General features: G+C 43.9%; 1 protein-coding gene across 6 annotated transcripts; it reads left to right on the top strand.

The window, feature by feature from the left end:
* Nucleotides 1-7,830: 7,830 nt before the first annotated feature.
* Nucleotides 7,831-27,489, top strand: slc38a10 (solute carrier family 38 member 10). Of its 6 annotated transcripts, XM_085762460.1 has the most exons (19): nucleotides 7,832-8,052; nucleotides 8,259-8,538; nucleotides 10,846-10,963; nucleotides 11,186-11,231; nucleotides 11,472-11,565; nucleotides 11,733-11,876; nucleotides 13,453-13,577; nucleotides 14,369-14,493; nucleotides 17,745-17,847; nucleotides 18,862-19,044; nucleotides 19,727-19,838; nucleotides 20,932-21,038; nucleotides 21,148-21,298; nucleotides 22,823-22,978; nucleotides 23,060-23,488; nucleotides 23,583-23,669; nucleotides 24,595-24,615; nucleotides 25,025-25,162; nucleotides 25,245-27,489. In XM_085762460.1, exons 8-19 carry the CDS (start codon nucleotides 14,369-14,371, stop codon nucleotides 26,459-26,461), a joined length of 2,829 nt encoding a protein of 942 aa, XP_085618586.1. In that variant the 5' UTR covers nucleotides 7,832-8,052; nucleotides 8,259-8,538; nucleotides 10,846-10,963; nucleotides 11,186-11,231; nucleotides 11,472-11,565; nucleotides 11,733-11,876; nucleotides 13,453-13,577; the 3' UTR covers nucleotides 26,462-27,489. The 6 variants fall into 6 exon arrangements, with proteins under 6 accessions (XP_085618587.1, XP_085618586.1, XP_085618582.1 ...); XM_085762461.1 differs by lacking the exon at nucleotides 24,595-24,615 and having other exon boundaries at nucleotides 7,831-8,052; XM_085762456.1 differs by lacking the exon at nucleotides 13,453-13,577 and having other exon boundaries at nucleotides 7,846-8,052.
* The last annotated feature ends 2 nt before the right edge of the window (nucleotides 27,490-27,491 follow it).

Consider the following 27,491-nt stretch of genomic DNA (forward strand, 5'->3'; position numbering starts at 1 on the left):
AAGAAGGATAGTATATCCTTCAAGGGGGGGAAAAAGAAATGGGAGGAATGTGGAAAACTATGTAGAAGACTGGACGAGTGAGAGTGAGCCGTGCAAGACTTGATAAAAAAAAGAGTGTATAAACTGAGGTGCATGCATGTGTGTGTGTGTGTGTGTGTGTGTGTGTGTGTGTGTGTGTGTGTTTTGCTAAACACGATAAGATCCATAACTGTGAGCATCTGCCCATAATTTGCGCTAACAAGTGAGTGCCTGTGCCTGTGTGTTATTTGCTGGGACTGAAGAGATATTTCCTGTTTATTAGGGGGGGAATCTGCTGTGTGTGCACCATCACACACACACACACACACACACACACACACACACACACACACACACACACACACACACAGAAGGAGGAGAAAATCAGCAGCTGTATGTTAAATGTTGTCTCTCTATCCTGGTGTGATGTTATGAGGTGAGATGTTAACATGTATTCAAAGTTGAGGGCTTGAATGTGACCTTTGACCTTTGTGCTTTATAGTTCATTCATGCTTTATTTTCTGTTGTGTAGCTTGAACAACCAAAAAATGTAGCTGTACTGGTTATTTTACCAAAACAAAAAAACTAAAAACTTTTTTTTCTCTTTTTGTTATTTGAATACTTTAAATAATCTAATTGACCTCCATTGTATTTGTGCAGCAGCAGAAAATTTTAAGTCAGATAAGTCAGAACCAGGGCAAGAAAACCACAAGAAATGACTGGAGCTTAGTGAGAATGTTCATTGTAATCTGAGTGAATTGATTTAAACTCCAAACATAACCCTTTTTCAAATACTGGATCAGATCCTAATCATATGTAGGAGCAGACAGAAACAGCTGGCCTTTTGCGTGGCGTCTTGGCTCAGGTAAGATGAAAAAATTATGCAAACAAAAGTTTGGTCATGTCGTTAAAAATCAACCTTGAAAGCTCCTCTGCTGACCCTGCAGCAGTCTGTGGGAAGACTCGCGCAAGTTTAGGGCTGTGAGAACATTTTAATTTCACTCCCAGAGAACTCCTTTTGCGTGATTTGGAAATCGGTCAACGGAGCTGAAAGCAAATGTGGCAAGATGTCGACTCTTTGAGCTCACTGTCAAACCGCTGCCTGCTTCTTTTAATGTCCCATCTATGTCATGTTTCTGTGGTTGGAAAAAAAAAATCCTCTCACACATTAAGTGCAATTCAGGAAACAAGTATTTCACTAACATTTCATAAAGTTTTTTTTTTTTTTTTTTCCCCTCTCAGTCTGGACAGCATCATCCGGGGATATTTACTTGGAGGAGGGGGGGGGGGTTTGTTCAGGCTGCTGGTTATTCTGTGTCCCGTCTGTAATAAATCAGTACAGCCATAAAAAAAGCAGGAATAATCCTAATATTGGTTGGGTAAGGACCTGGCTGCTCATGTGATAAGTGCCACTCCTAAAATCCTAATGATGCTGCTGGCACCAGAGAGCCATATAAAGCAGCGTTTCAAATGGAAGGCCTGTTTCTGGCCGAGCGGCCGCAGACGGCCACAGACGGAGAGAGAGAGAGGGAGGAGGAGGAGGAGGAGGAGGAGGAGGAGGAGGAGGAGGAGGAGGAGGAGTCTGAGGAGAACCTGGGACAACACCTCCTCTCCTGGCTCTCCACTCTGCACCCAAACGCTCAAACGCCGTCAATTACTGGGAGATATACGGTGGCCGGCCCGTTTCCACCACTTTACTGAGTCCCCTTCAGTTGCTGCAGCCCACTCGCACTGTAAATTATCACCACCGACCCCCCCCCCCCACCCCCTTTTCCAAGGTTTGCAGCAATTTGGAGTCACTAGTGAGACCCTCCTCTGTCTCGGTCCGATTCTGAAGGAATTCCCTCCCTCTGTGTGCCAAACCCCAAGCCTTTGCAAAGCAGAGCGGTGGAGCTGTGGAGCATGCAGCTGCACGCTCATGTGGACACGCTCACTCGCAAACATTGATTTAAACACACACAAATGCACACAAATGTTCGTATATGGTTTATAAAAATCCCCTGGAGCTATAGATCATTGGGAACAGGTAGAGAGAGTTTAGCACACACACACACACACACACACACACACACACATACATACATGCACAGGCTGTAGATCATTGAGGTGGGCAGGGACGTCAGCACTCCCATACACAGTGAGCCTTATTGCAGAGTTTAATAGAGGAAAGCCAGCATGAATCCCCACAGTCATTCTGTTCCAGTCAAACACACCATTCACAACACACTGGCTCTGTGTGTGTGTGTGTGTTCATACACACATGCACGTTCTTACATACTGTACATTATGTGCTCTGGTATTCACCGTACAGTGAATGTGCGTGTGTGTGGTAAGATGCGTGTACAATATGAATGTGATTGAGTGCGTTCCCATGCAAACATGACATACCATGTGCAGTGTGTGTGCTGTGTGTGTACAAGCTGTATGTATGGTTACTGTATCAGCGACATCTGTGTATATATGTGTGTGTGTGTGTGTGTGTGTGTGTAGTAGGACGAGGTCCATATTGACCCATCACTGCTGTTCTGTCACCTCTTCTCTTTATGAGTCTAGCCTTTTAAAAACACTGTGGATTTATGGTCAGTTTGGGTGCTATCTCAGCCACGTTGCGTATAGTGCGAGAGAGAGAGAGAGAGAGAGCGTGTCGAGTCACACGCACTTACACACAAAGCACCAAACCTACGCTGCAGAAAATGAGTCTGGTTTGCTGTCGAAAGAGGAATTAAACACATAAACATAGAAAGTGATGAGAGGGTTATTAGCGCTGTGTTACTCCCACTCCACACAGACAGAGAGGTAAGGAGATACAAAGGAGAGAGATATAATAAAGAAAAGATGCCACTGGGAGTTTTGTATTTTCTCTGTGCAACATTCAGCTGATCTCTGTCTGTAGCGGCATGTAGGGGAGACACTACAGGTGAATAGGGTAAACATTTTAAATAACAGATATCACCATGAAACTTCCCAGGTTTATCACTTACATTAAGTCAAATATTTTTTGTATTACACGTTTTGTCAAATTTTATGTTTAAATATGTAAATGAGGCAATATCTGATGAAATATGCACTATTTTGCATACATTTCCAGAACCGAAATCTGAAAAATGGATAAAGCCCCTTTCAAAATTCTTGTTTTATTTTGTTGACATATTAGAGTCAGAGGTTTTTACAGAGGGGATTTTAGATATCTCTCTTTATCACTTTGTAAATGAGAAAATACTGTCATCAGCCCTAAAAAAAAACAATTTCGCCATGTTTTTAGGAATAAAATATTGTGTAAATCAGGATTTGAATGATATATCAACAATCCCCTCTGTAAAAACCTTAAGAATATAGATAGGAAAAAAACTGGAAGGTTTGGTGTCTGTAAATGCTGCTGAAGTGGAGATTCACACCCAGAATCTGAGGAAAAACTCATTTTGAGAAAACAGCCTTTAAAGACTTGTACTGTAAAATTCCATGGATTGTTAATGTAAATCATACTTTTACAATTGGTTGCGGATACGGAGGAGATGACAATTTTTGGAGCCTACATCATTGTTCAGGAGAGAGAGCTTTACAATGATACCTGACATGACATGGGTCAGACAACAGGCACGGCACAGTATGTCACAGTAGCATCATAACTTTTGGCGAATTTAGGAGAAATCTACCAACAAAAGAGACAAAATGAAGTAAAATAAAAACCTTAATGTGGATTTTCAACCATTTCTTTTGACTTTTCTGAAGGAATACATGTTAAGGAAGAAAAATAGCCAAAAATCTCAAAATTGATCAGTGCATGAAAATGTGTTTTTGCCTGTAGTGTCTCGCTGTAAATACAGGAAGTAACCTGTGAGGGAATAAAGCAGGTAAAAGATGAACCCCAATGATCTGTTATCTCATCTACAGATTAAACAACCAGACACTGAGGAAATAAATGACATTCTCACTAACATACTGCAAAAAAAAAAGTACCCACAATGCTCTGGGAGTGTGTGTCTGTGCAAGCAAGCATGGACAGTAAAAATGTTTTCATGTCACAGTAACATGTTTAGTTTGGGGTGTAAACTCTCTGAGTTGTGATGTTTACATGTGCAGACCCAAAAGCAGGTTATCTGTGTAAGAACAGAATCCTACATGTAAACACACTGATTAATGTGCACATTAACACTTAAACACACACACACACACACACACACACACGTTGCACATGCATGTATACGGAGTCGAGCGGTGCAGATGGCGACTTGGCATCTTTCTCCGTCTCTCTCTCTCCCTCTCTCTCTTCCTGTGTGCAAACGCAAAAAAATCCCACGTCATCTTAAAAACGCTCTGCTCCCAAATTGATTTCACAGTGCGAGAACCCCCCTCGGAGATTAACAAAGCAAATTCCACTTCTACTCTCCAAAAGAAGCACCCACAGATTTTTTTTTTTTTTTTGCTTAAACCTCAGATAAGCAGACGTGGAGGATTTTCTTGAGACCATACATCCTTTATCTGTGATTCTAGGTGCTATGTAATTGTGGATGGACTCTAATGTGTGGTCCATTTGCTTCATTAATGGGGCAGACGCGAGCCGTTCAGCCAAGAAAACGCCTATTGTTCTCTTTACCTTCGCGTTTTTAATGTGTAGCATTAGTCTGGCGGTTGTTAGTGCTAGACCATAGTGCTTTGCTGATGGTCAAATGACAAAGTCTTAATAGAATATAGTGGGACGGGCAGGACAAAGGTGGGCAATGTTCAGCTGGATGCAGCCAATTCCTGTGTGAGAGGCCTGCCTAAAAACCCTATTCATAGGCCGTCTAATGCTGGTGCGTAATTAAATGTGATTACTGGAGCAGAGGGCTTCTCTCTCCCTCTCTGAGGGCCACACACAGGACTGCAGGCAGCGTGCATGCGCTCATTAAGGAGGCGCTAACAGATGTACACAAGCAACGACCACAGGCGTACCTACAAAATCTGAGCCATATCTCTCTCCCTGACACGCTCACAAACATAAACACAAGTTAAAAAACACCGTGTATCTCCTAAATGTCAACTTTCCAGGCGCCCAGAAAGGCAGGATTAGATTTGAAAGGGAATAAGCCCAAGGGTGGTAGAATTTATTTTTTTACTCCTTCAACTGGAGATTAAACATGAATTGGAGTTGTGAGTGTTTTTTCTGTTTTTCCCTGACAGTTTGTAGCTTTGCAAAGTCTCTCCAAAATGCACAAAAATCAACAAACACACGGCTAATGCAGCAGTAAATAAAAATCAGGGTAAACTATGACCTTCAGTCAGTGATAATCATAAGGCAAACAAGCAGAAATATAAACAAAAATCAATTATGGTTTCCATCCACACACGCACGCACACATTTACACACACACACACACACACACACACACACACACACACACACACACACACACCTTGTCTGGCCTGCTCTCCGGTCCAGTTTCCTGGGCAGACACAGTCCCCTGGTGCTCATGGGAAATAGTGAGCATGCCAGGCCCCACAAAGGCGTCCTTTCAGCCGCCCGCATGCTTGACCTGTGCAGGGTCAGCGCTCTGCTTTGTGCCCCGTGACCCCTGAGTGACCCAGGGGTCACGGCGAGGGCCCGAGGTCAAATCCAGATGCCTGCGTCTAATTTCACCCCAACTGGGTTATCCGTCCAAATCTGCCCTAAAATGTGGCCTCCTCAGCCCGCCCCACCCGCCCCCCCCTCCCCGAGCCCACCGCTACCTCCACACATGACTGAGTCCCATAGAAGTGCATAGGTACTCTCCAGTCTAATTGGACTACCGTGGAGTAGTGCTCACACTCAAGCTCTCTTTTACTCTCTGTCTCACACACGCACACACACACACACACACATACACATACACACACCGGCCTGACCCCCTGTAACTGCACTAATACCCCATCCCATGGCCTTTGGTCTATCCTGAGGGATTAGGTGCAGAAAGACACACATACAAGCACAGATACATCCATGCACGCACACACATGCACACACACACACTTGGGAGCGCAGCAGGCCTGGCTGAGGGTCTACCTTGAGGGATTAGGTGCAGAGAGACAGGACCCTCCAGCCAATCAGCCGGTCTGTCACATTGATTTTGAGGGGTCACTAGTGCACAATGGCCAGGGTTTTCCTGTCTTAACCTCTCTGATCACACACATATGCACACACACACTCATACACATGCACACATAATGACAAAAACTTTATTTATATCACATACATAGAAGGCAGAGCTGGCACGGTGCCGTATGGGTGGGTGAAGAGCAGGAATAGCAAACAATGAAAGGTCAAAATAGAAAGCAGTAAAAAAAAAAAAAGAGTGAATAAGTGCGTTAAAAAAAGGAATCGTTATAAATACACAAGATTAAAATAGTTAAATATTCAAGTCTGACAAAGTTAGTTTTCAGAGGAGAGAGCTAAAGATAATGCAGGACGTACAAACTCCTCAGACGGGACTTTCCACACATGTGTGCGCACAAACACGCACATTATTACAATTCAAAAAATTCCCCCCGTCTGCCTCTCAAAGCTTCATCACATCCCCGCTTCTGCAAATCCTCTGTCCCTGGGGGAGAGCACACCCGGCTGGGGGAAAGCTCCCAGGTCAACCCCCCACTTCCAACCCCTCAGTCCGTCTTCTCTTTCCTGGTCCAACAACACAATAGTCAGAGAGGGCACCGGGCAGGCAGGCGCTTTGACTGATGGAAACAACCCGGGCCACTGCCAGCAGCGTTTCAGGTGCCCAGGCTGACTGACTGGCTGCTCTGACGTCAGCCACGATTGCTTTAGTCTTTTTTTTTTTAGTTTCCCCTCACACCTTTAGCCCTCACATCCCTCTGTTGCCTGTTTCCCTTTCCGGAAGGTATTCTCTGAGGCATCTGGAAAAACAGGATTTGTGCATGTCTGCTGGTATTGTTATCATTACAGAGCCCACAAGTGCTGAAAGAAATATACAGGCTATCTACTTGAGCAGAACAATACAATTTTGTAAAGAATGCTCCATTTCAAGAAAAGGCTTCAATCAAAATCCTTCTTAGGAAAAATGTCATATCGCTGCAAATTTAGGCAGTAACTGTAAATTATTGTGCATGCAATTATACATTGCGTTAGGAATGCAAATAGAGATGCATAAATAGCAACAAATGTTACTGTTTTTGCTGGTAGGTGGAACAATTTTTAAACTTCAGTCTGGCCACCTCCAAACAGCAAAAGGCCTCTTCATATCTCAACCTATTTCTCTTCAAAATAAAAATATCTGACAGTTTAGACAAACAAAAAAAAAAGAGAAAAAAACATTTATTTGTTAGAGAACTATTATCAGTTCATAAACAGTGGATACATTTTTCTTTGGGGTAAAAAGGCCACAACTTTTGGGAAACACTGTCTAAATCTTTTTAAATATAATTGAATTGTATTAGCTACTGTGTTTTATGTTTTTAATGTAAAATGACAATTTGAAAAGTAAGGAAGAAACTCTGGGAGTAAACTTAAATGTAGACGACAAAGAAGTACATTTAACAACTTTTGAAATTAATTGTTACAGAAGTAAAAGTGGTATTAAAAAGAAATATAAAATTATAAAGTAGCTACTTGTGTTAAAATTCTTTTTTTGTAGCAGTGTCATGATGGACAAAAAATAAATTTTTCTGAAATTTTGTAAAATCAAAAAGTTGCTGGGAAAAGGTAAAAACAGGAAGCTAGAGAGGGGGCTCCGAGTGAGCTGTGACCCGGTCGGGTTCAGCGGCAGTGCAGCGGTGTGGCCACTAGTGGGCGCCGCAGTGTTGGCGCAGCGCTACAGCCGCGGACTGAGTCGTCTTCTCCCCTCTCCTCGACTACCAGCCCTACTTCCTGGATACGCGCTCAGAGAGGAAAAAAAAGCAGCCAGGTTGGATTTGTTATCATCACATTACACCCAGTTTCCGCTGCTTCTTCGCACCTGAAGACGAAACTATCCCTGTGATAAACAACCGTTCAATATCACCGAGATCACCGATGATAACGTAGCACGGCGCAGAGGGGCGGGGGGCGCAGAGGTCGTAGCGACGGTGAGTTAACGTTAGTTCACCAAACTACTGACGGTTAAACCAGCCTGCGAGCCGACAGCTTCGGTCTTTACGGTCAGTTTGTGTCCATGTAAGTTTGTGTCGTCGTCTGTGTGTGTGTTTGTGTTTCTAGCGGGTGTTTTAGGGGACAACCGGCGGTGAAACGTGTCCCAACGTGGCTGTGTGTTGCTTCTGTGTTTCCTCCCTAGAGCGCCACGTCACTGATAAGCAGGGGAGTCAGACACACACAAACACAACCCGGGGTTTACCCGAGCCCCCGCTGCTACCAGGGATTAGACGGTCCCGCTTCACTGTTTGCTGCTGTCCCCTTTTGCTGGCCTTTCCTGGGTTATTTGGTCTTACCGAGGGGGAGAGGACCAGCCGGGAAGCGGTTCAAACATGACGGCGTCCAACTCGGGTCTGATCATGAACGTGGTGAACAGCATCGTGGGGGTCAGCGTGCTCACCATGCCCTTCTGCTTCAAACAGGTGGGTCACAACAGCCACAACACACCCCTAACCCTCTCACATCTCTCTTTTTCACTTGGTTGTTCAATCAGGTGGAACAGTTGTTATTGTCCCGCATTTAAATAGTAGTCATAACTTCAAAATCTACGCGATATATACGTTTTTTCATAGTCAGAGTCAGTATCTGCTTTAATACCGAGGTTAGTTAAGAGGAATCTAATAGGCCTATTCAGTAGCTGTATGCAGGGCCGTTGTATAGGGGAGAAAGGTGATGATAATTCCAGGGGCCCAGTGCCCAGTGGGGCCCACAAAACCCCCCAGTAGTCTAATGGCTGGATTATTCTGCATAAGACCCTGACTAATACTCATAGTAATGCTGCATTAGCATCAAAACAAAGTTAATAAAACATGATAATACATAATGTAGTCTATACTGCAAAAACTCAAATAATTACCAAGAATATTTGTCTTATTTCTAGTCAAAATGTCATTTCTAGTCAAAACAAATCTCATTATACTTAAAATAATATTTAAAAAGTAGCTTGTTTCTAGACAGTTTTTACTTCTTTCAAGCATATTTTCACTTGAAATAAGTAGAAGAATCTGATAGTGGAGCAAGTTTTTCTTTCTTATTACAAGCACAAAAAACGTGCTTTCACTGGCAGATTTTTCTATTTATTTCAAGTGAATATTGGTTTGAAACAAGTGAAAATTATCTAAAAACAAGTACATTTTTAGGTGATGAGTCTTATTTTAAGTGGAAAGAAATTAGTTTTGACTAGAAATTTTCAGTTTTTGCAGTGTAAGAAAAAAAAAGTGGACAAGTCAGGGGGCAGGGGCCCACTTTAGTATTCTTTCAGGGGGCCCAGAATTCCTAGCAACGGCCCTGGCTATATGTGAAATAAAATAGAAAAGTAAGAAATTGTAATAGTATAAAGAAAAGTGCTATATTTCCTCTACACATCGTCTATTATGTAGTGCAGTAGACTAAAGAAGCATAAGATATAAGAACTTAAAACTTCAGTACTTGAGTAACAGCAGTGTAATATTAGTTTTTGTTTAATTTAATGTCACACAGGGTCAAACATGAACTATAGTTTAGATCTGGAAACCTGAGCATCATTCAGTCCCCACTGAATCACTAATATGATATACAGGAAGGAAGAAACACACAAATTGTCATCTTCCTCACAGATAATATAATTTTACCAAGTCACAGTTACAGATGGGTAATGTAAAAGTGCTGGGAAACATGTTAAACTACTCCACCACAGTCCTCAAAATGAGACTGTTAAAACAGTTTAATCAAAAACTGAATGTCATAAACTTCAGCTTATCCACAGCAGCAGGTTTCAGTTTGGTCCTCTGTTTGTTTCATGTTATGAGTGTGTGCTGAAATTTGCGTAGAAATCGTGTTATTTTTACAGCCTGGCAACTTCCTCATAAGTCAGTGGATGCTTGGTTGATCATAGTCTGTGTACTTCCTATTAGAGCATTCAAACACACTGTCTGCAGGTTTTGTTTGGGCAGGGCACCCCCCCCCCCCCGAACTGGTAAAAGGTAATGTTTTACTGGGCATCATCACTGCTGTGAGGTGTCTTTGTCTACTTCCTGCTTCACCATCCTGCTGTGGGTGAGAGATGGTTCCATTTTCACTGGGCCATCTAACCATAACAACGATTTTAATAAAAATAGTAAGCCCCATAATGATAACTGTAATTCATTATTATGACAACGCAAAACTAAAAATACTACCTGGATCAAAAAACACCCCCTCCTCTGCCACCACACTGTGTGACTTCTGTGCAACCTTTCACTTCAATAATTGAGAAACTGATGTGGTCCTTAATCTTACATTTCAACAGCAGTTACAATTTTCTTCATTTGTTTGTGTGTTCTTTGGGGAATTTAATTCAGTGAGTCTCAACATCATTCGTCACCATTGTGTTAAAGCTCACACTACACCTGGCACAGGCTATAATATCACTAGGATTGTGTTATAATTGCAAATTGTCTCCACGTAGCAAAGCCTTTATCATTTGGAACTCCTCTGCAGTGTTTTCACACATTTGTCTTTCTGTTAAACATCAAACTGATTTGCTTAACTCCTGCAAGTTAACACAAGTTAGGTCATTATGCTGCATTCCTTTCTTTGATCTTCAAGTTCTTCAAGTTTTTTAATGGGAAACACTTGTAGAAGAAATATTTGACTGAAACTAGCAATTGTTTTCCTTCCTTGAAGAAGACAACACTGTCTCATATTTTGTATTTCAGTGAGATAGCCAGATTTTAGTATGTCTGATGTGTTGAAACTGTCTTCTCTCACAGTGTGGGATCGTGCTGGGAACTATGCTGTTGTTCTTCTGTTCCTGGATGACCCACAAGTCCTGTATGTTCCTGGTCCACACGGCCAGCAACACCAAACGCAGGACCTACGCTGGACTTGGTGAGTTTAAGATGTTAAAAACAATATTAATGTGTCAGTTTGTTACTGACAGTGCAGTGGTTTATACATGAGCATCTGTATTTACCACTGTTAGGCTTCTCTGTGCCCAGTGTCTAGTGTCCAGGAAACGCCCAAACTTCCAGAAACTCTTAACTTTTCACTAAAGCCTCTTTGTGGAGTAGACGACTGTTGTTCCCACTGACATCACTTTCTTCTCTGCAGCCTTCCATGCTTACGGGAAACTGGGAAAAACTGTGGTGGAGACGAGGCAAGTCTCATTACTTATTTACAACGCAACATTATGCCGTATTTTAAGTGTATTGTGATTTTATTTGCTGCAAGTAATTGTTATAGATCTCTGAGTATCGAGACATTTAGAATACCAATAGAAAGTAAAGACAGCAGAGAGGGTAATTGTAGTAAATGGTAGTAAAATATTTATTTCCCAAATCATTGACATAACTGAGATTCCACCTGTGTGTGTCTGCTCTCCCCTCTGTCCCTGCAGTATGATTGGATTGATGTTGGGCACCTGTATTGCCTTCTATGTTGTCATTGCTGATTTGGGCTCAAATTTCTTCGCTCAGCTGTTGGGTTTACAGGTTTGAGATCATGACTTTTCCATATTTATGTCACAACACTGATTTATCGAATGGTACATTTCACATCCTTGGTTTCCTCTGCCTTCTTTAACCAAAGTTTGGCAGTTGCAGATCAGTAGAGTCAAGTCTGAGAAGTGATCATTGTTGTATCATGCTGTTTTCTAAAGGTGACGGGCAGTTTCCGCGGGCTGCTGCTGATCGCCGTGTCTCTGTTCATCGTGCTGCCGCTGAGTCTCCAGAGGAACATGATGTCCTCCATCCAGTCCTTCTCCGCCATGGCGCTCATGTTCTACACCCTCTTCATGTTTACGGTGAGCGTGCCGTCACACAGACAGCCACACGCTACACAATGCTTCAGGACAGACTGCTGTGGAAACACATTTTAGCTTTGTTTATCAAATAAGATATACAGTACATCACAGTATTATGAATAACAGTGTTAGCCCGATATTGATTATCCTGACAGATGACATTAAATTAACCAGGCTACAACTAAAAACTCCAGACCCCACAGCCACAGAGGAGAGGTTTTTTTTTGTATTAACTTTCTTTATAATATAAATTGCTTATAGGTATTTTCTTACATTTTCTTCAACTACAGGAACTGATATTGTTTCCTCTGCTTGCAGTATTACTACACAGTCTGTATATTTGTGTATTAATATTCTAAAGCTGGTATTAGTCATATGTAAAATGTTACATATGGCTATTACAGATCTGTCATTACCCTCTGCTTTAAACTGAAACCAGTTGTATTTTGTGAATATTGTTTGGATGAATGCCATTTTATTGTATTATGTGTTAATTTCTTCTTAATTGCTCCATTGTATTGTGTGTCTTCCTTACACACAATATTCTTGCTCCTCTTGTTTTTTTTAAGAGCTGATCCACACTAAATCACACCAGGCAGAAAACAATTGCTGCACAGCTCTTTATTGGCTGAAACAAAGACTTTCCCCTGGGAAGGAGACACCACTTGGAAATGTTCCCCTAGGGACATTTTAAACACTGTAAGCGCAAAGTAAATGGGGATCAGATGGTCAGTTCCACTAAACCACAAATCTTTAAAACTTCAGGGAATTGTATTTCACTGCTCATTTATTATTATAAAAACTTGGTCTACATCAAATGCATTTTAGAAATCTTATTACTTATTTTTTCTTTTACCATCATATCTAATAATTCCTTTTGACATAGAAGAAACAACTTTATTCTCTTGTTATATTTTGGCACATATTTTCTGCCCCAGCTGATCAGGATTCACCGTTAGCACCAGTATGTCAGCTGGCCACTGAAATATAACTGAGGTGAACAGATTTAGGTTAAAGTGTGGTCAGAGGTGCGTCACATAGAAGAGCTAAAGTCCAGCATCGCTTTTCTGCCCCATGTGATTCAGCTCAGACTCTCTAAGTTTTTACACACACACACACTATACTGTAAGTGTGTGTGTCTGTTTCACCGGCCTGTCGTGCTGCTTCCACAGACGTCGACCTGTTGTTCACAGTATCTCTGTGTCCTGTGACTTTTAGTTCTGATTCAGCATGGCGATAACATGGAGCAGTGGTGTGGTGTGTGTCTGGCTTTAGATCCACGCCCGGCCCGGTCCGGTCCGGCCCGGCTTGGCCCGGCCCACTCCAGACCCCTAACCCTCTAACAGTGACGTATCTCCTTCCCTCCCTCCTTTCATCCTACCCTTCGTCTCTCTCCCTTTCCCTTCTGCACTCCTGTACTTCTCTCTCTTCCTCTGTTTCCCTCCTGTCGCCCTGTTCCTCCTCCTCACTCCCCTTTACTACCTCCTCTCCTCTCCTCTCCTCTTCTACACCCTTTGTTTGCTCCCCCCTCCCCTCCTCCTCTGTCCTGCTGCTGTTTCTGCTGCTGGTGCTATAGATAGTGTTGTCGTCTCTCCGCTACGGCATTATCTCGGGCTCCTGGGTGGAGCGGGTTCACCTGTGGCGCTTCAAGGGCGTCATTCAGTGCCTGCCCATAATCGCCACAACCTTCTGCTGTCACCCGTAAGTAAAAAAAACCACAGGAAACCACCCCCGAAATAACACCACCGTAAGGGCAGTGGAGGGGGGTGGAGAGTTAAGGAAGCCCGATGTGTTCCTCGCAACTTTTCGCTCCTTAAACCCCTCCTCCCCCCTCCCACCTGAACCTTCCACCCACTCTTCTCAGCCGTCCCAATTTTTCACCTTCAATTCTGGTTTTGGTCTGAGCCATTTCAGCTCTGTGAGTGTGTGTCTGTGCGTGTGTATGTGTGTGTTTTTGGTGGCAGTAGTAATAAGGCAGAGAGGTCAAGGTAAAAACGTGTTGCTGTGTTCACACCGCCGCCCCCAGACCCGGGTTGAGCAGCCCGGGTCTGGGTCTGGGGGTGCAGGGCTGGAGGGTTATGGATGTTGGACGGTCCTGTGGGACTTTACCAGGTAACTGAAGGAGCAAGACGAAGGAAACACATGCTGACCCAAAACCTGCGGCGTAGATTACACTTTCACATGAATGATTACTGGATCAAATTTACAACTCATCACCTTCATTGCTCGAACTTTTCAGCGATGACATTTAAGGTTTTTTGTCCAGTATGAGGTTTCCTGTCATGTCTCTTTCCCTTTTTTTTCTCTTCATTTTCTCCTGGTTTTCTCTCTTCATTCATTACTTTCATTATCTGTCTGTGAGCCGTCAGCATGGGTGCAGCCCCCCTTCCCCTCCCCTTCCTTCTACCTCGTGCTCTTCCCCCAACCCCCTCCTCTTGTCTTCATTTGGTTCGGGCCGTAACTCCCCCCCTCCCCCCCTCCTTCCCCCTCAGATGGTGCTGTCCTCGTTCAAACACGGGCTGCTCAGCGGCGGGTGGCTAGGGCAGGTCTATGTGGTGCGCTGGGAGGGCGTGTTTCGCTGTCTCCCCATCTGTGGGATGGCCTTCGCCTGTCAGTCGTAAGTACTCCTCCCGCCCCCTCCACCTGCACAGGACCATGTAATCCAACTAATGGCAAATAAGACTACAAAGAGACCTTAAGTTGAAAGCCCATTGACTCGTCCTAAAATTCTGTAAATCCTGTAAATGTGGCCTTTTTCCCCCGCTCGGCAACATGATGAATTGAATCTTTCAATCCGCATGTACAAATTGAACAAACGTCACAATTAGTGCATGTGTATTTATATTGTTGCTTTAAGCCACAGTGGAGGGTTTGGGGTGAGTTTGTCATGTAAAGAGACTCACAGATTTGTGGTTATTATGGGGTGTTTAGTTCCAAAGGGAGGCTGCTTATTTTGCTAATGTGCTTTTGACAGTCAGCTCATCTGTTTCTGCTCCACCTCTCTACAATTAACCCAGGATTTAAACAGCTTTTTGTCCATGCTGCTGCTTTTTTGTATTTGTCTGATGTGATGAGGATAAAACTCAAGTTGGCATAGAGATGATAGTAATCTAAAAATTCATAAATTGATAACAAACAGACAAGATCTGAAGTTTTAACAAAGAAAAACTTTCTGTTTGTTTTTGAAGACGTTTTTTTCTGATTTGAAACATTAAAATTTGAAGCTTAAAGAAGGATGGAGACTTAGCTAGTGTGACAAATACTTATAGATGCAGTGTAAGATTTTTTTTTTTTTAATTTTCCCAGATAGTAAGAGGGTTTTCACGCCAATCTTCCCATTCCATTAACTTTCCCCCACAGTGACGGTAGGGATCACACTGCTGCATCTCACTTCTCACAGCTTCTCTCAGTCACCATACCCATTTATTTCTCCATTTTCACCCGTCTGCATGCTCTGTCACTGCGTCTCTTTTTTGTCCTGTCCTCTACGCTTAAGCGCTTGCTTTGGGATGGCGCTGAGTTGAGCAGGTGGCGGGTAAAAACACATGAAGATCTAATGGGTGTTCGAAGTCTGCGTCTCAGATTTGAACGCAGCGCTGGGGGAGAGGATGCAGGGAGTGTTACGGTGAGGTCACTAGAGGCCAGATGTGGGGGGGGGTGGTGGTGGTGGTGGTGGTGGTGGTGGTGTATGGGTTTGTTTGTGTGAGAGTGAGTGAGGTAAGTGGCAGGAGTGGGTGACTGCAGGCTCAAGACTGGATCGAGACTTTAATCAATGTAATCACAAAAAGCCAACACAACATTATGGCATAACAGGCGCGTTCATTAGCATCAGTGAGGTGTGCGCGTGTTAGGAGAAGAAGAAAGTGTGCGCTTGTGTGTGTGTGTGGTGTGTGTTTATGCATGTGTGTTTTGTGTGTTGGTTCCCACTAGTGGTGCTGAGTGATATTTGGCAGGGTGATTTCTTGGCCTGTGGTCAGGCCGAGCGAGGCAAGCGCTCCGTCAGGCGGCAGGCAGCTTAAGCCAAACCACTAATCAACACATTGGACCGCCGCCATCTTACAGACACACACTGATGTATTCACAGGCTGATTAAACAGCTCTCAGCACATTGGATTTTTATTACATTCATGAAATGTGTTTACTTTCAGTTAAAACATTACTTAACATCACCATTATGACGGGATGGGAGCTGGCCCCGTTGTTTTTTGGCTGCGCGTTTGAATCGCGAGGAGCAGTTAGCTCATAATAGAGGGACATAAGAAAAACATGTGCGCCGAAAAATGTCCCTCTGTGATGCTACTGTCAGCACGCTTTTAACTCCCAGTTAATGATATTATCTTCAGCACACACTCCAGTCCCCCCAACGCACACACACATTTCCACACACTCTACTTTAAAGAGCTTCTCCATCATATTTCCTCCTCTTTAAAGGGCAGCGCTAAAGCAAATAAAAACACATTAGCCTCTGAGTCAGGACTATTGGGTGACCATTAGATGCTTTAGCTCCCCACTTACAATATGCCGTTTTATTTAACCTTGGCTCTGAGATTTACTGGTTTGCGGATTAAACAAGCATCAAGGAATAGCACCACGGGACAGTGCTTTGCTCATAAAACCAGAGTGTGTGAAAGAGGGATGGGCAAAGAGAGAAAGAGGCAGAGAAAGTTATGGTTTTCTCTGCTCCCTCTTTTTCCCAGCTCTTCTCTGTCTTTCTTTCACTTGAATGTAAGAGAGAGGAGGAGAGCCAGGAAAGTTTATAATGCTCTAAAACCTGCCAGCCACTCACTGTTATATATAAAGCCTGTAAATTCACCGGTTAATGTGCCAATGGTTCCATCCACACTGCTGCACTCTTTTATAGCACAAAGCAGAAAGTGACAGAGAGACACCTGGGTTAACAGACAGACGGACAGACTCAGGTTCAAACCCCAGCCCACCTTGACTACTGTCACCCATTCTGTGTCACACACACACACACACATGCAGGTACACTTCCTAACACGCTTCACTTCACACTGCCATGTCATTACTTCCATCCACTGCCCTTTTGAAAAACGACTGCAATAAAAAAAAATGGAAACATAATTTTTTAGTGAATTGTATTCATAATGTGAAAAACTTGTTGCATTCATGTGTGTGTCAGATGAACCTACAGACACACAACTAGTATGTTGACGTGCTTTATGTCGAGCATAGCCAATTTCTCAAGAAGCGATTTGTAATTGATCACAACCGATTGATTGATTTTGACAAATCAAAGCAATAATCTATGAAGCTACAGCTTGTTTTTAGTTTTGCTTAGTTTCCTTTTATTTGCTTTTTTCGAAACCCATTGTGTAAGTGCCAATTACACAATAACATAAGTCAGTGAAGTGAATGCTTCAACTTATGAAGAAACACTGCAGATATCCACATGTCATTAAGTGTGAATCATTCAAACAGGAAATCTGACTCCACCTTAGTAGAAAATAGAGATTTGAGTGTAATTTTACTGTTGTCTGAGTTGGATAGTGACAAGGATATGAGGACAGTGATGCATCATTTGATTACTGAGTGGCATAAATGGGCCCCCATATGGCTGCTCATTAAAGAGAATCTATAGAGCAGTTTGCAGAACCAGATTTTAAGCAAGCGGCTCTGTAGATTATGACGGAGCAGCTGTTTTTACAGAAAATACACAACTGGTTCATGAAGTTTCTATTGGTCGACTTCCCCCACCCTTCCTCCAGCATTCGAACGGCAGAGTTGTGTGTCTGATAATTCATACGGCACATGAATGCACAACAAGAACAGTACCAGTGTGGTTTTCTGTAATGCGGCATACACAGTGCTGTTTTATTTTGGGGGGGTGCTGCTTGTCTCTCACAGGCAGGTGCTGCCGACCTACGACAGCCTGGACGAGCCGTCCGTCAAACGCATGAGCACCATCTTCACCTCTTCCCTCAACGTAGTCACCATCTTCTACATCACTGTGAGTGGAAATGACACCGTCATTCACACCAGTCACGTTTGTCTGTCAGTGCTATTGCATGGAAACCTTGTGATCTCATGTTACGCTTGTTACGATCTTTCTTTTGAGACATCATTAAATCAGTCATTCACATAAAAATTCGGCTTTTTAAAATTTCGTTATTTGTTAAAATTGGTCAGACAGACTGATATTAAAGTCCTTAAAGGGATAGTTCAACATTTTGGCAAATTTGGCCCTATAGTCTTAGGAGTAGGTTCGTTACCTTTAACTGTTGGTGCAAGCTATTTTTGAGCTGCTCAGAACTACGCTACGTAGCCTAGGCTAAAGGAATTTCTTGGTTTCCCTCATCAAACTCTTCAAATACACAATCCAACAACTCCAAAACGCTCTCGTTGACAAGTTGTGAGCTGCACATTCACCACGCTATGAGATAATAACAGAACGTTACGAGGCAGAGTTGTTTTAGAGGTAAATTCATGCAAAACCGCTAATGCAGGTTCCTGTCAGGGGCTGTTTTTCGGCAAGCAGTCTCTGCATTTGTCTCGAAAACAACTCTGTGTGGTAACGTTCTGTTATTATCTCACAGCGTGGTGAATGTGCAGGTCACAACTTGTCCACAAGAACGCAGTTGTTGGATTGTGTATTTGATGAGTTTGAGGAGGGAAACCAAGAAATCCCATTAGCTTCCATAGCGTAGCTCTGAGCAGCTCACGGCTCTGCTCTGCCGTTCTAAAAATGGCTTGCACCTACAATTAAAGATAACGAACCTACTGCTATGACTATAGGGATTATGGCAATGGGCCAATTTGCCAAAATGTTGAACTATCCCTTTAAAGCCAACATTTCCATCAGGCAGTACAGTTGGTGTCTAATGCATGAGGAACTTAACCCCAGTTTTTTTTTTAAATCCAAAAAGTCCCCCTGAAAAAACACTAATCTCTGACACTTTCATTTCTCCATTGTCTGTTTTCCTCCCCACCTCGTGTTTGCCCCCCTCCCTTCTCCCTAAACCAGGTGGGGTTCTTTGGCTACGTCAGCTTCACAGAAAACATTGCAGGCAACGTGCTGATGAACTTCCCCTCCAACCTGGTGACTGAAATGATCCGTGTGGGCTTTATGATGTCCGTGGCCGTCGGGTTCCCAATGATGATCTTGCCCTGCCGCCAGGCCATCAACACCATGCTCTTTGAGCAGCAGGTGAGCTCAAAAGGTCCACACACACTTCCTGCATAGAGTGTGGAAGACAAGCAGGACACCCGAAATACCTTCATGTGTTTGGATACTTGACTAGAAATGCCTTTATGTTGCATGTTTTTTATGTAAATGTTGTTAATTTTTAGAGAGAATAATTTGGATACAAAGTGTCTTTTCATTTTACACTTGAGCTCATCGCTGTGGAAGTAGCATTCCTCCTCCCTGTAGTGAAGTTTGACAGACAGACTGAAATGTGTTGATCCATGTAAACACAGCCCGCTGAAGACACTCGCTGTGGTTTTTAACTGTGACGTCTATTAAATTTTTATCATATCCAGATGTGAGCCTAAGCACATAAACACATCTGGCTTGTTAAAGTCCTGTGACATGTACTATTTCTTGTGTAATTTAGAAGAATTTCTAGCATATGCAATGTTCAAAGTATTTTTTTTTTCATGGCCAGAAGCAGGAAATGGGAAATCTAGTTTTTTGTTTTTCGGGGAAATCAGACGGGGAGTGTGGATGGGACTGGTAATGTTGTGGCCACGGCATATGAGTGAATGTAGCAGAAGTGCTACATGCTGTCTGGTGTGGGTGTGTTATCATCAAGAGACAAATATCAACTTATGCCCCGGAAAAATGTAGTTTTCTCACCATCTTTTTCCCCTCTGTTTCTGTCTTGCAGCAGAAGGATGGGACGTTTGCTGCCGGGGGATACATGCCTCCTCTGCGCTTCAAGATGATCACCCTCTGCATTGTGTTTGGCACCATGCTGGGAGGCATTCTCATTCCCAACGGTACATCCTCCGTGTGTGTGTGTGTGTGTGTGTGTGTGTGTGTGAATACTGGGGCTTGGATTGAATGAATTAAAACTGTATGTGTGTTCATGTGTGTGCAGCTTATTGGCTGGAGGTCTTTAAGGTGCATGTGTTCCTTTATGTGGGCGGAGTAGCTGGGGAGTTTTACGACATGTGTGAATGTGACTTTACGAGTCAGTGACTGTCACACTCTAACACAGTCCTTAAATCAGGGCCCTAACTTTTATCCCCTTTTAGACGGGCAGACGGGAAGATAGGGCTATTATTCTCCCAGACTCCCTCTCTCTCACACACACACACACACTTAAACACACACTCACAAAATCAGTGTACACACCAATACGGCGAGTTCTTTGAGTCTGTCCATGCCTTTCACAAACGGCTCCAAAATGGTGGCGATGTAAAGGTTAGCATTACTTGATGTTTTATTCATACTTTCATATGGTGGCTGTTTGTTAAACTTGGGCAGATACAGACACACACACACACACACACACACACACACACACACACACACTCACACAAACTGGATTGGATGGCTCTTTGTGTGTCTAATCAGACTAATAGACTGAGGAGAAGGGAGGTAAGGACCCTGGGGAGAATGGACACTAAATCTGAGGGAGACAATATGGTGTCCGTCCTCTGGATGAACGATGTGTTTCCGGGCCCGACGCCCAGCCGGCCTGGTCCACAGAGACAGGGGTGGGGCCAGGGCCCGCTGCTGCCAAGAGCAGGGGGACACGGGTGGGCAGCTTGCATGAGTTCTTGGGGGGGGGGGCGGGTATGAATGGCAGAGGCAGGTATGAATGGAGCGAGCGATCAGCAGCCTAGATTAGGGAACTACTTCCAGTTATTTGGCAGAAACGAGACGGATGGGAAAACCTCTGGGCTCTGGGTTGGATGCCGGTGTTGACGTCCCTGTGGGCTCTTCAGCAGTGGCTCCCAACTTTTTGGATTTATCATATCCCGAGGACGGTTACTATTCAGATAAGATGGAGCTGAGAGGAATCGCTGCTCCACAGGACCACAGTGTAATCCCAGTGTCTTTCTTTAACTTTTCTTCTCTGTTTAGTGGAAACCATTCTGGGTCTGACTGGAGCCACCATGGGCAGCCTCATCTGCTTCATCTGCCCCGCTCTCATCTACAGGAAAATCCAGAAGAACGGCCTCATCGCTCAGGTTACATTGGCAGAATTTGCATTTTTCCAATAATTTTCTCATTGATATTATAAAATTGATTCACTGTGTCTGACATTTTGTCCCTCTTCACTTTCCGTCCGCCCTGCAGCTGGTCCTTTGGGTCGGCCTGGGCATTCTGCTGATCAGCACCTTTACCACTCTCTCCATTTCGGCGAGTGGTCCCGGCCCCAGAGTCCATCCCCCTTCTCCCGCTGTGGCTGAGAGGAACAAACTGGTACCAGACCCCCATGAACTGCTCGGTAAAGATCATGACATGCGCTAATGGCTGGCAATCACTTACCTACTTGACAGACTGTAGATGAAAGTGGTTTACTAATGAGCCATGGAAACATTTACCCCAACGGGCTGGAGCCACCGTTGTCTGCAGCGTCTGAAATTGGACAGCGGTGCTGCGTGTAATTATTTCATGCAAAAGGCAGCGGCGGCACAAGAGACATGTTTATTTTTTGTTTTATTTTCAAAGTGGCGGAGGGGGGATGCGGCGCCCTAAAATGGCAACATAAAGGGAATATTAGCCAGTAGCACCGGGCGCGTGAAAGTAAAACAAAAGCCCCAAAAGCCGCAGCAAAAGAAAAGGTTTCTTTCATCTCTGAGAGAAGAAAAGATAGAGACAGACAGAGTGACTGATAGACAGGCAGGCAGGCAAGGTGAGGAGATAACCTCTTGATAATATCTGAGAGCAACGCTGAGTGCTTGACATTGATGGAGCAAGAGTGATGCCCTTCAAACTCCAGCAATTTCTCTCCACTCCTCTACCTCTGTTCATTTCTCCTGCCTCCCCCTCCCCCCAAAATACATTGTCTACAGCCCCTCGCCCCCCCCCATATCTCCTGTGGCAGCTATAAAATGCCTGCAAGCACTGGCTGTGTAAAGGGGTTGATATGGGTTTTGGGGAGGGTCGAGGGGAACAGACGAGACAAATGGAGATGAGATGTGCAGGAAATCTGTGAGATACTCTCAGTTTCTCTCCCCTGTTTCATTCCAAAAACAGAGTTTCACTTCCTCTCCCTTTATCTCGTGGTTCTCCAATTGCGTCTTTTCCCTGATCTGTTCTCTTACACCACCAACTGTCTGTTTACCACCATCTTTGTTAGTCTTTCTATTCTCTCTTCTCATTTTTCGCTTCTTGTGGAACTCGTGGTCTGACCTGCACACCCACTTCCTGTCAGTTTCAATTTGAATTCATCTCCCTCTTCCTCTCTCTTCTTTCTCTATCATTCATTTATTATATGGCAGCGACTCTATCCATCTTGCCATTGTCAGTATTTGCTGCCACCTGGTGGACTCTCATCAGAAAACAGCAGCACAATAAAAAAAACAGCTCAGTTTATCATGTACATGTGAGATATTCCTGGGTGTTAATTTATTTTAATGCCAGTAGTTTATGTATACGATAAACACTACTGTAGAAGAAAATAAGAGTACTTTTCAGCTAGTGATAAATATAATGCGGCATAATACTGTAATTCAAGAGAAAATGCTGGGAAATGATTTGTCACATTTATGGTTTCTTTATTTAGTCGCAGCAATGTGTCTCATATTTTTCCGTGACTGCACAGTCTGTGTGAGAAAATACAGCAAAGACAAATAAAAAGCCTATGAGGTTTGGTACTAAACAAGGTTAAAAAAAAAATTCCTGCTGTGAAAATGTTTTTTATAAAAGTTTTTTACAGCTAAATAAAGACTCATCTTCATAAAGGTGATTCAGTGTATCAGCAGCAGCAGTCTGTGTTGTAAAGGTGGTTTTGTGTATTTGCGTGTAGACAAGGCAGCAGAAATTGAGAAGCCTGACCTCCCAGCTGTGGAGGCGGTGCAACCCGTGGAGAGGGACCCGGCCGAGCCCCCCCAGATTAAAGGACCCGTGGAAGTACCAGACAGGAAGAAGGAGGAAGAGGTGCAGTTGGACCGTCCTGATGCCGGTGAGGAGACTGAGCCGAGGCTGCGACCTTCCATCTTCCATGAAGTGTGTAGCGTTCACTAACCTCTTTCTGTTTGCCCAGGTGTTGCAGTGCCAGAGGGAGAGGCCCATCGCCATGAACCACCCATCCCTCACGATGAGGTCAAGGTAGACATAAGGAAAGAGGAAGTTAAAGAAGAAGTTGTAGAAGGAGAGGAAGGGCCCAAAAGAGATGGAGATGGTTTGGGGCATGCTGGGAAGGTAGAAGACAACAAGGCTGAAGAAAATCCGAAGCCTGCTGACGTTGCGGGGAAAGAGGAGGTGGATCTAGGAGGAGGAGAAGTCCTGTCCAACGAGGTACTGGAGAAGCAGGCGGCCGAGGCCGACAACCAGCAGGCCGTTCCCCAGCTCAAGGAAGAGGAAAAGCTCGAGCCTGTGAAACATCCGCTGGCAGAGAACGTCCCGGCGCCCAATCAGGCCGCAGTGGCACAAGACGACAAAGTGGGCAAAGCTCCAGAGGCTGCAGGGAAACGTGAGTATTTGTCACCGTCCTGGTAGAAGAAGGCAGCTGAAGCTAAAGACAGAGAAATATAATGTTGACCCTGTCATATCTGATGATTCCTCAGCTCAACTTCCTGAAGGAGAGCATCGTCCTGCTGGAGACGAGGCTCCAGCCGGTGACAGCAAAGACACACCAGATGAGAAGATGGACGGTAAGAGTAAAAAACCTTCAAATCAGGGGGGAGTAGACATGGGCTTTTAGGAAGTAACTTTAATAAATTCATTTAAAATCTTATTCTCTGGTTATATTGTGATATATGGGATGTTGTTTTTATTTATGTGTTAATTGGATGTGATGTCATCTAAATCACAGCTGCATCAACTGCAAAAACAAATTTAAAAAAAAGAAATCATACAAAGGAGGGTGGGGATGCCAGTCTCTCCACCAACAGTGGTCTCTGTGGACCAGAATGCATTGCAGTTGCAGCTTTGTGGGGGCAGTGTTTATAGCCTATGTAATACAGTGGCCTATGTAATACAGTGGCCCTTTGACAGTGAAGACTGTTTCCTGTGTAGCCTCGAGTGAGGAAAATATGACAGCATCAGTATTGCATTTCTGCTATTGTGTGTAGTGTATGGAGAGCCCTGATAGAGTTTCACTGTAGATTAACTCTTGAAAATGTAGAAATGAAAAAACAGGAATTAGAGTCAGGTTGTGAAATAGTGCACAAAAATTATAACATTTAATCATAAAATACATTTTATGAAAATGTAATAACATTGAAGGTTGGATTGGTGGATTTCCTTCTGGTGGTAATATAATAGAGGTTTGCTATGGTCTCCTGCATGCTGTTTATGCCTCTGCCACTCTTTTCCTCATCTCACTTTGCTTGTTTTATCTTATGTAATCTCATCTTCATGATCTGCTCTTGCTCACTGTGCCGATTTTTGAAGGTACAGGTGGAGTAAAACACAGAGATGTCTTTCTTTTACTTCTTGACCTGGCTTGAGACTTTTACCAGTCTTTGTTTGACTGTTGTTGACTCTTTTTCTGTTGTTTACTTTTGCCTTCTCTCTCTCCTCTTCACCATCTTTATCCCTTTTTTTCTTTCTTTCTCTGCTGGACTCCTATCACAGTGATAAAAAAGTTGGTTGCAGGTATGAATTCCCTCTTGCCTTTTCCTCTGTTTGCCCCGGCCTGCCGTATGAATTTTCTGTTATCCAGTCAGTGGACTAATAGATATCTATCCATACAGTTCAAATGGTTATTAGTGTTTTTATCCTATTACTAGAGTTTGCGTCAGCTTAGAATCCACCCACTCACCTCTAACATAGTTTGTGTGTGTCTACAGCTGCCCGTTACTGCCCATTTGCGTTTATGTTTAAGGTTACAGTCTAGAGTTGTGTGTTTGAATGGATTTATGAATAGTGGGCCATTGTCTATTCCCCCTCCTGACATAGAGCTTGTCCCTACATCCTAACTGAGCTTCTTACAGATACCTAACTAATGCTTATTTCTCAGCTCAGTTTGGGATGGTTATAATTCAAAGTTTCTGTCTCCATGTAGAGGGACAGCTGGACCATGCAGTGCTACTGCAGGTGATTAAAGAGCAACAAGAGCAACAGAAGAGGCTTCTAGACCAGCAGGAGAAACTACTGGCAGTCATAGAGGAGCAACACAAGGAAATCCACCAGAAACTGCCTGGTACGTATACACAGACATCTTACTTACAAGACATGATTGTCCACAAGGAACACAGTGCAGACAACGTGTTTATATCTTAAAGGTGCTGAAGGTGAGGCAGAGAAAGGCGTCCAGGAAATTGAAGGTGGAGCACCAAAGCCCAATGACTCTGGTGTGGCCTCGGATCAGAAGCACCCCAATGAGGCAGCAGCAGCCGGTGCTGGTGCTGGTGCCGGTGCTGGTGCCGGTGCTGGTGCTGGAGCTGGAGCTGGAGCTGGAGCTGGACAGGGTGGAGCAGTTGAGCCGCATGATGTTCCTCAGAATCAGGCTCAGGCTGGGAATAAGGTTGCTGAGGATGCAGCACCTAAAGGAGCAGTTCCAGCTGCTTACAAGGAAGACGTCCATGGCGCACCTGGAGGAGAGTCTCATAAACAGAATGAGCTGGGGGCGAGGGGAGTGCCACTGGGGAAGAAGAGCTCCAATGACCTCCCGCTCGTGCCTCAAAATGATCAGGTAGCTCAACTTAGAGATGAAGAAAGAAACCTAGTAAAGGAAAATGAAAGAATTGAAAATGTTCAACAACATTTAGAGAGAGAGGCTCAGGAAATACTAGAAAAAGAAAAACTTGACAGAGAGGCGGCAAAGGAAAAGGCCAGAGAGAAGCAGCTGGAGAAGGAGAGGATAGAGCAAGAAGTGCAGGCAAGGGTGGAAAAAGAACGACTGGAGAGGGAGAGAAGAGATAAGCTAGCAAGAGAACAGGAGAGGGAAAGAGCAGAGAGAGAGAAACTGGCACAGCAGAAAGCCGCTGAAGACAAACTCAAGGAGGAGATGCAGAAAGCAGACAATGAAGTGCGTGAGAGAGCAAGGAAAGTGAAGGAGGCAGAGGAGGCTCGGGAGAGGCTGGCCCAAATGGAGCAAGCTTTAGAAGCCCAGAAAGCTGCACAGGGGGCTGAGAGAGAAGCTGGAGAAGCTTTGAAGAAAGGAGGACGAGACCTCAAAGAGAAAGTTGCTGCTCAGGCAGACCCCAGAGAAGGTGTGGAAGACGGGGCTGTCAAAGCCGACGCTCACCCCCAGGGCTCCCATGAGAAGGCCAGGGACCAGGGGGAGATGGATCTAAGGCGGAGGCGCAGGGCACTGGGACCTAAAGAGGCTGGGGGGGCCCCGGAGGAGACGGGGGCATCCAGGGGGGTGCATGGGCTGGAGCCCCTGCTGGAGCTGGGGGGCTCAGACCTGCACGTGGCCCTGGAGGAACAGCTAATGGCCGGGGCTATGGTGCACTCACGGCAGATTAAACAGGCCTCAGAGGGGGAGGGGGAGTGATAACACACATCACACACGCACACATACACAGTCTCATTTGATGGTCAAAGTGCAAGTTCACACACTTTGTACACCTGCAGAACCCCCAAATACTGTGGACCAAGACATCGTTGCCTTACATTCTCTCTTGCCTTCACGGACAAAGAGGAACATTTTCTCTTTCTTGATACTGTGTACTCTGGAAATTACCCAAAGTCTTTATTAAAGAGGAAGTGTATGTAAATATTAACTTATTTTTGTGCTGTGGTGGAAATTTAGGAATTTATTGTTGAAATGTATATAAATCTATGCAAATATCATTATATTGTGTTTTGACAGGGCAAAAAAATAATGTTTATATGTGAGTGACAACTTTTTTTTTTACTTGTTTGTGGACTATGCCTTTCTGTACAAAAAAGTTGTGTTCAGTTTGCGTGTATTGTCTTCTCTGAGATGTAAATATTGTAAATCTGTTATGTTGATTGTGATCAATGCAGAGGGTCTAGTTAAGCCTAATTACACGATATTGGATGTGATTTGGATTCAAGCCCTTTCATAAATGGTTACATTATGCTTTCAAATGAAAGTTACTGAATTCAACCTCATGCTGGAGCTGTACAGCATAGCCTTACTCTGATAAACTGTGGACCATTCAAACTGTCATGAATACCACCTGGATCCACGACTGTAGTTAATGATCATTCCTTCTTCAACATCTCTTCCTTGTTGAGTTATTAGTGCCTTCTAATTCATAAGCTGCAGTAGTGATGGTTTATCAAAACAAAATGTGTCCGCTTATCTCAATTTACGTTGTTTTTCTTGCACAACACATTGCTGTAATCACTACAGTAATTTTAATATATTTACATTGCATTAAGAAAATCTGGATTATGTTTGTAGTAATCTGTTTCTGAAAATTCCTCCATCTGTTAGCACTTCAACACGTTGGACCTTAGCTTTGTACAAGAGGCTATTTTTCTGACTATTTTTCTATGTGCATTGTATTTCTGTACATTTTTGGGGATAAAAATAAATAAAGTACAACCATGGC

The sequence above is a fragment of the Trachurus japonicus genome, chromosome 19 (assembly GCF_045865225.1).
Source record: "Trachurus japonicus isolate A0001 chromosome 19, Traja_1.0".
Lineage (NCBI taxonomy): Eukaryota > Metazoa > Chordata > Actinopteri > Carangiformes > Carangidae > Trachurus > Trachurus japonicus.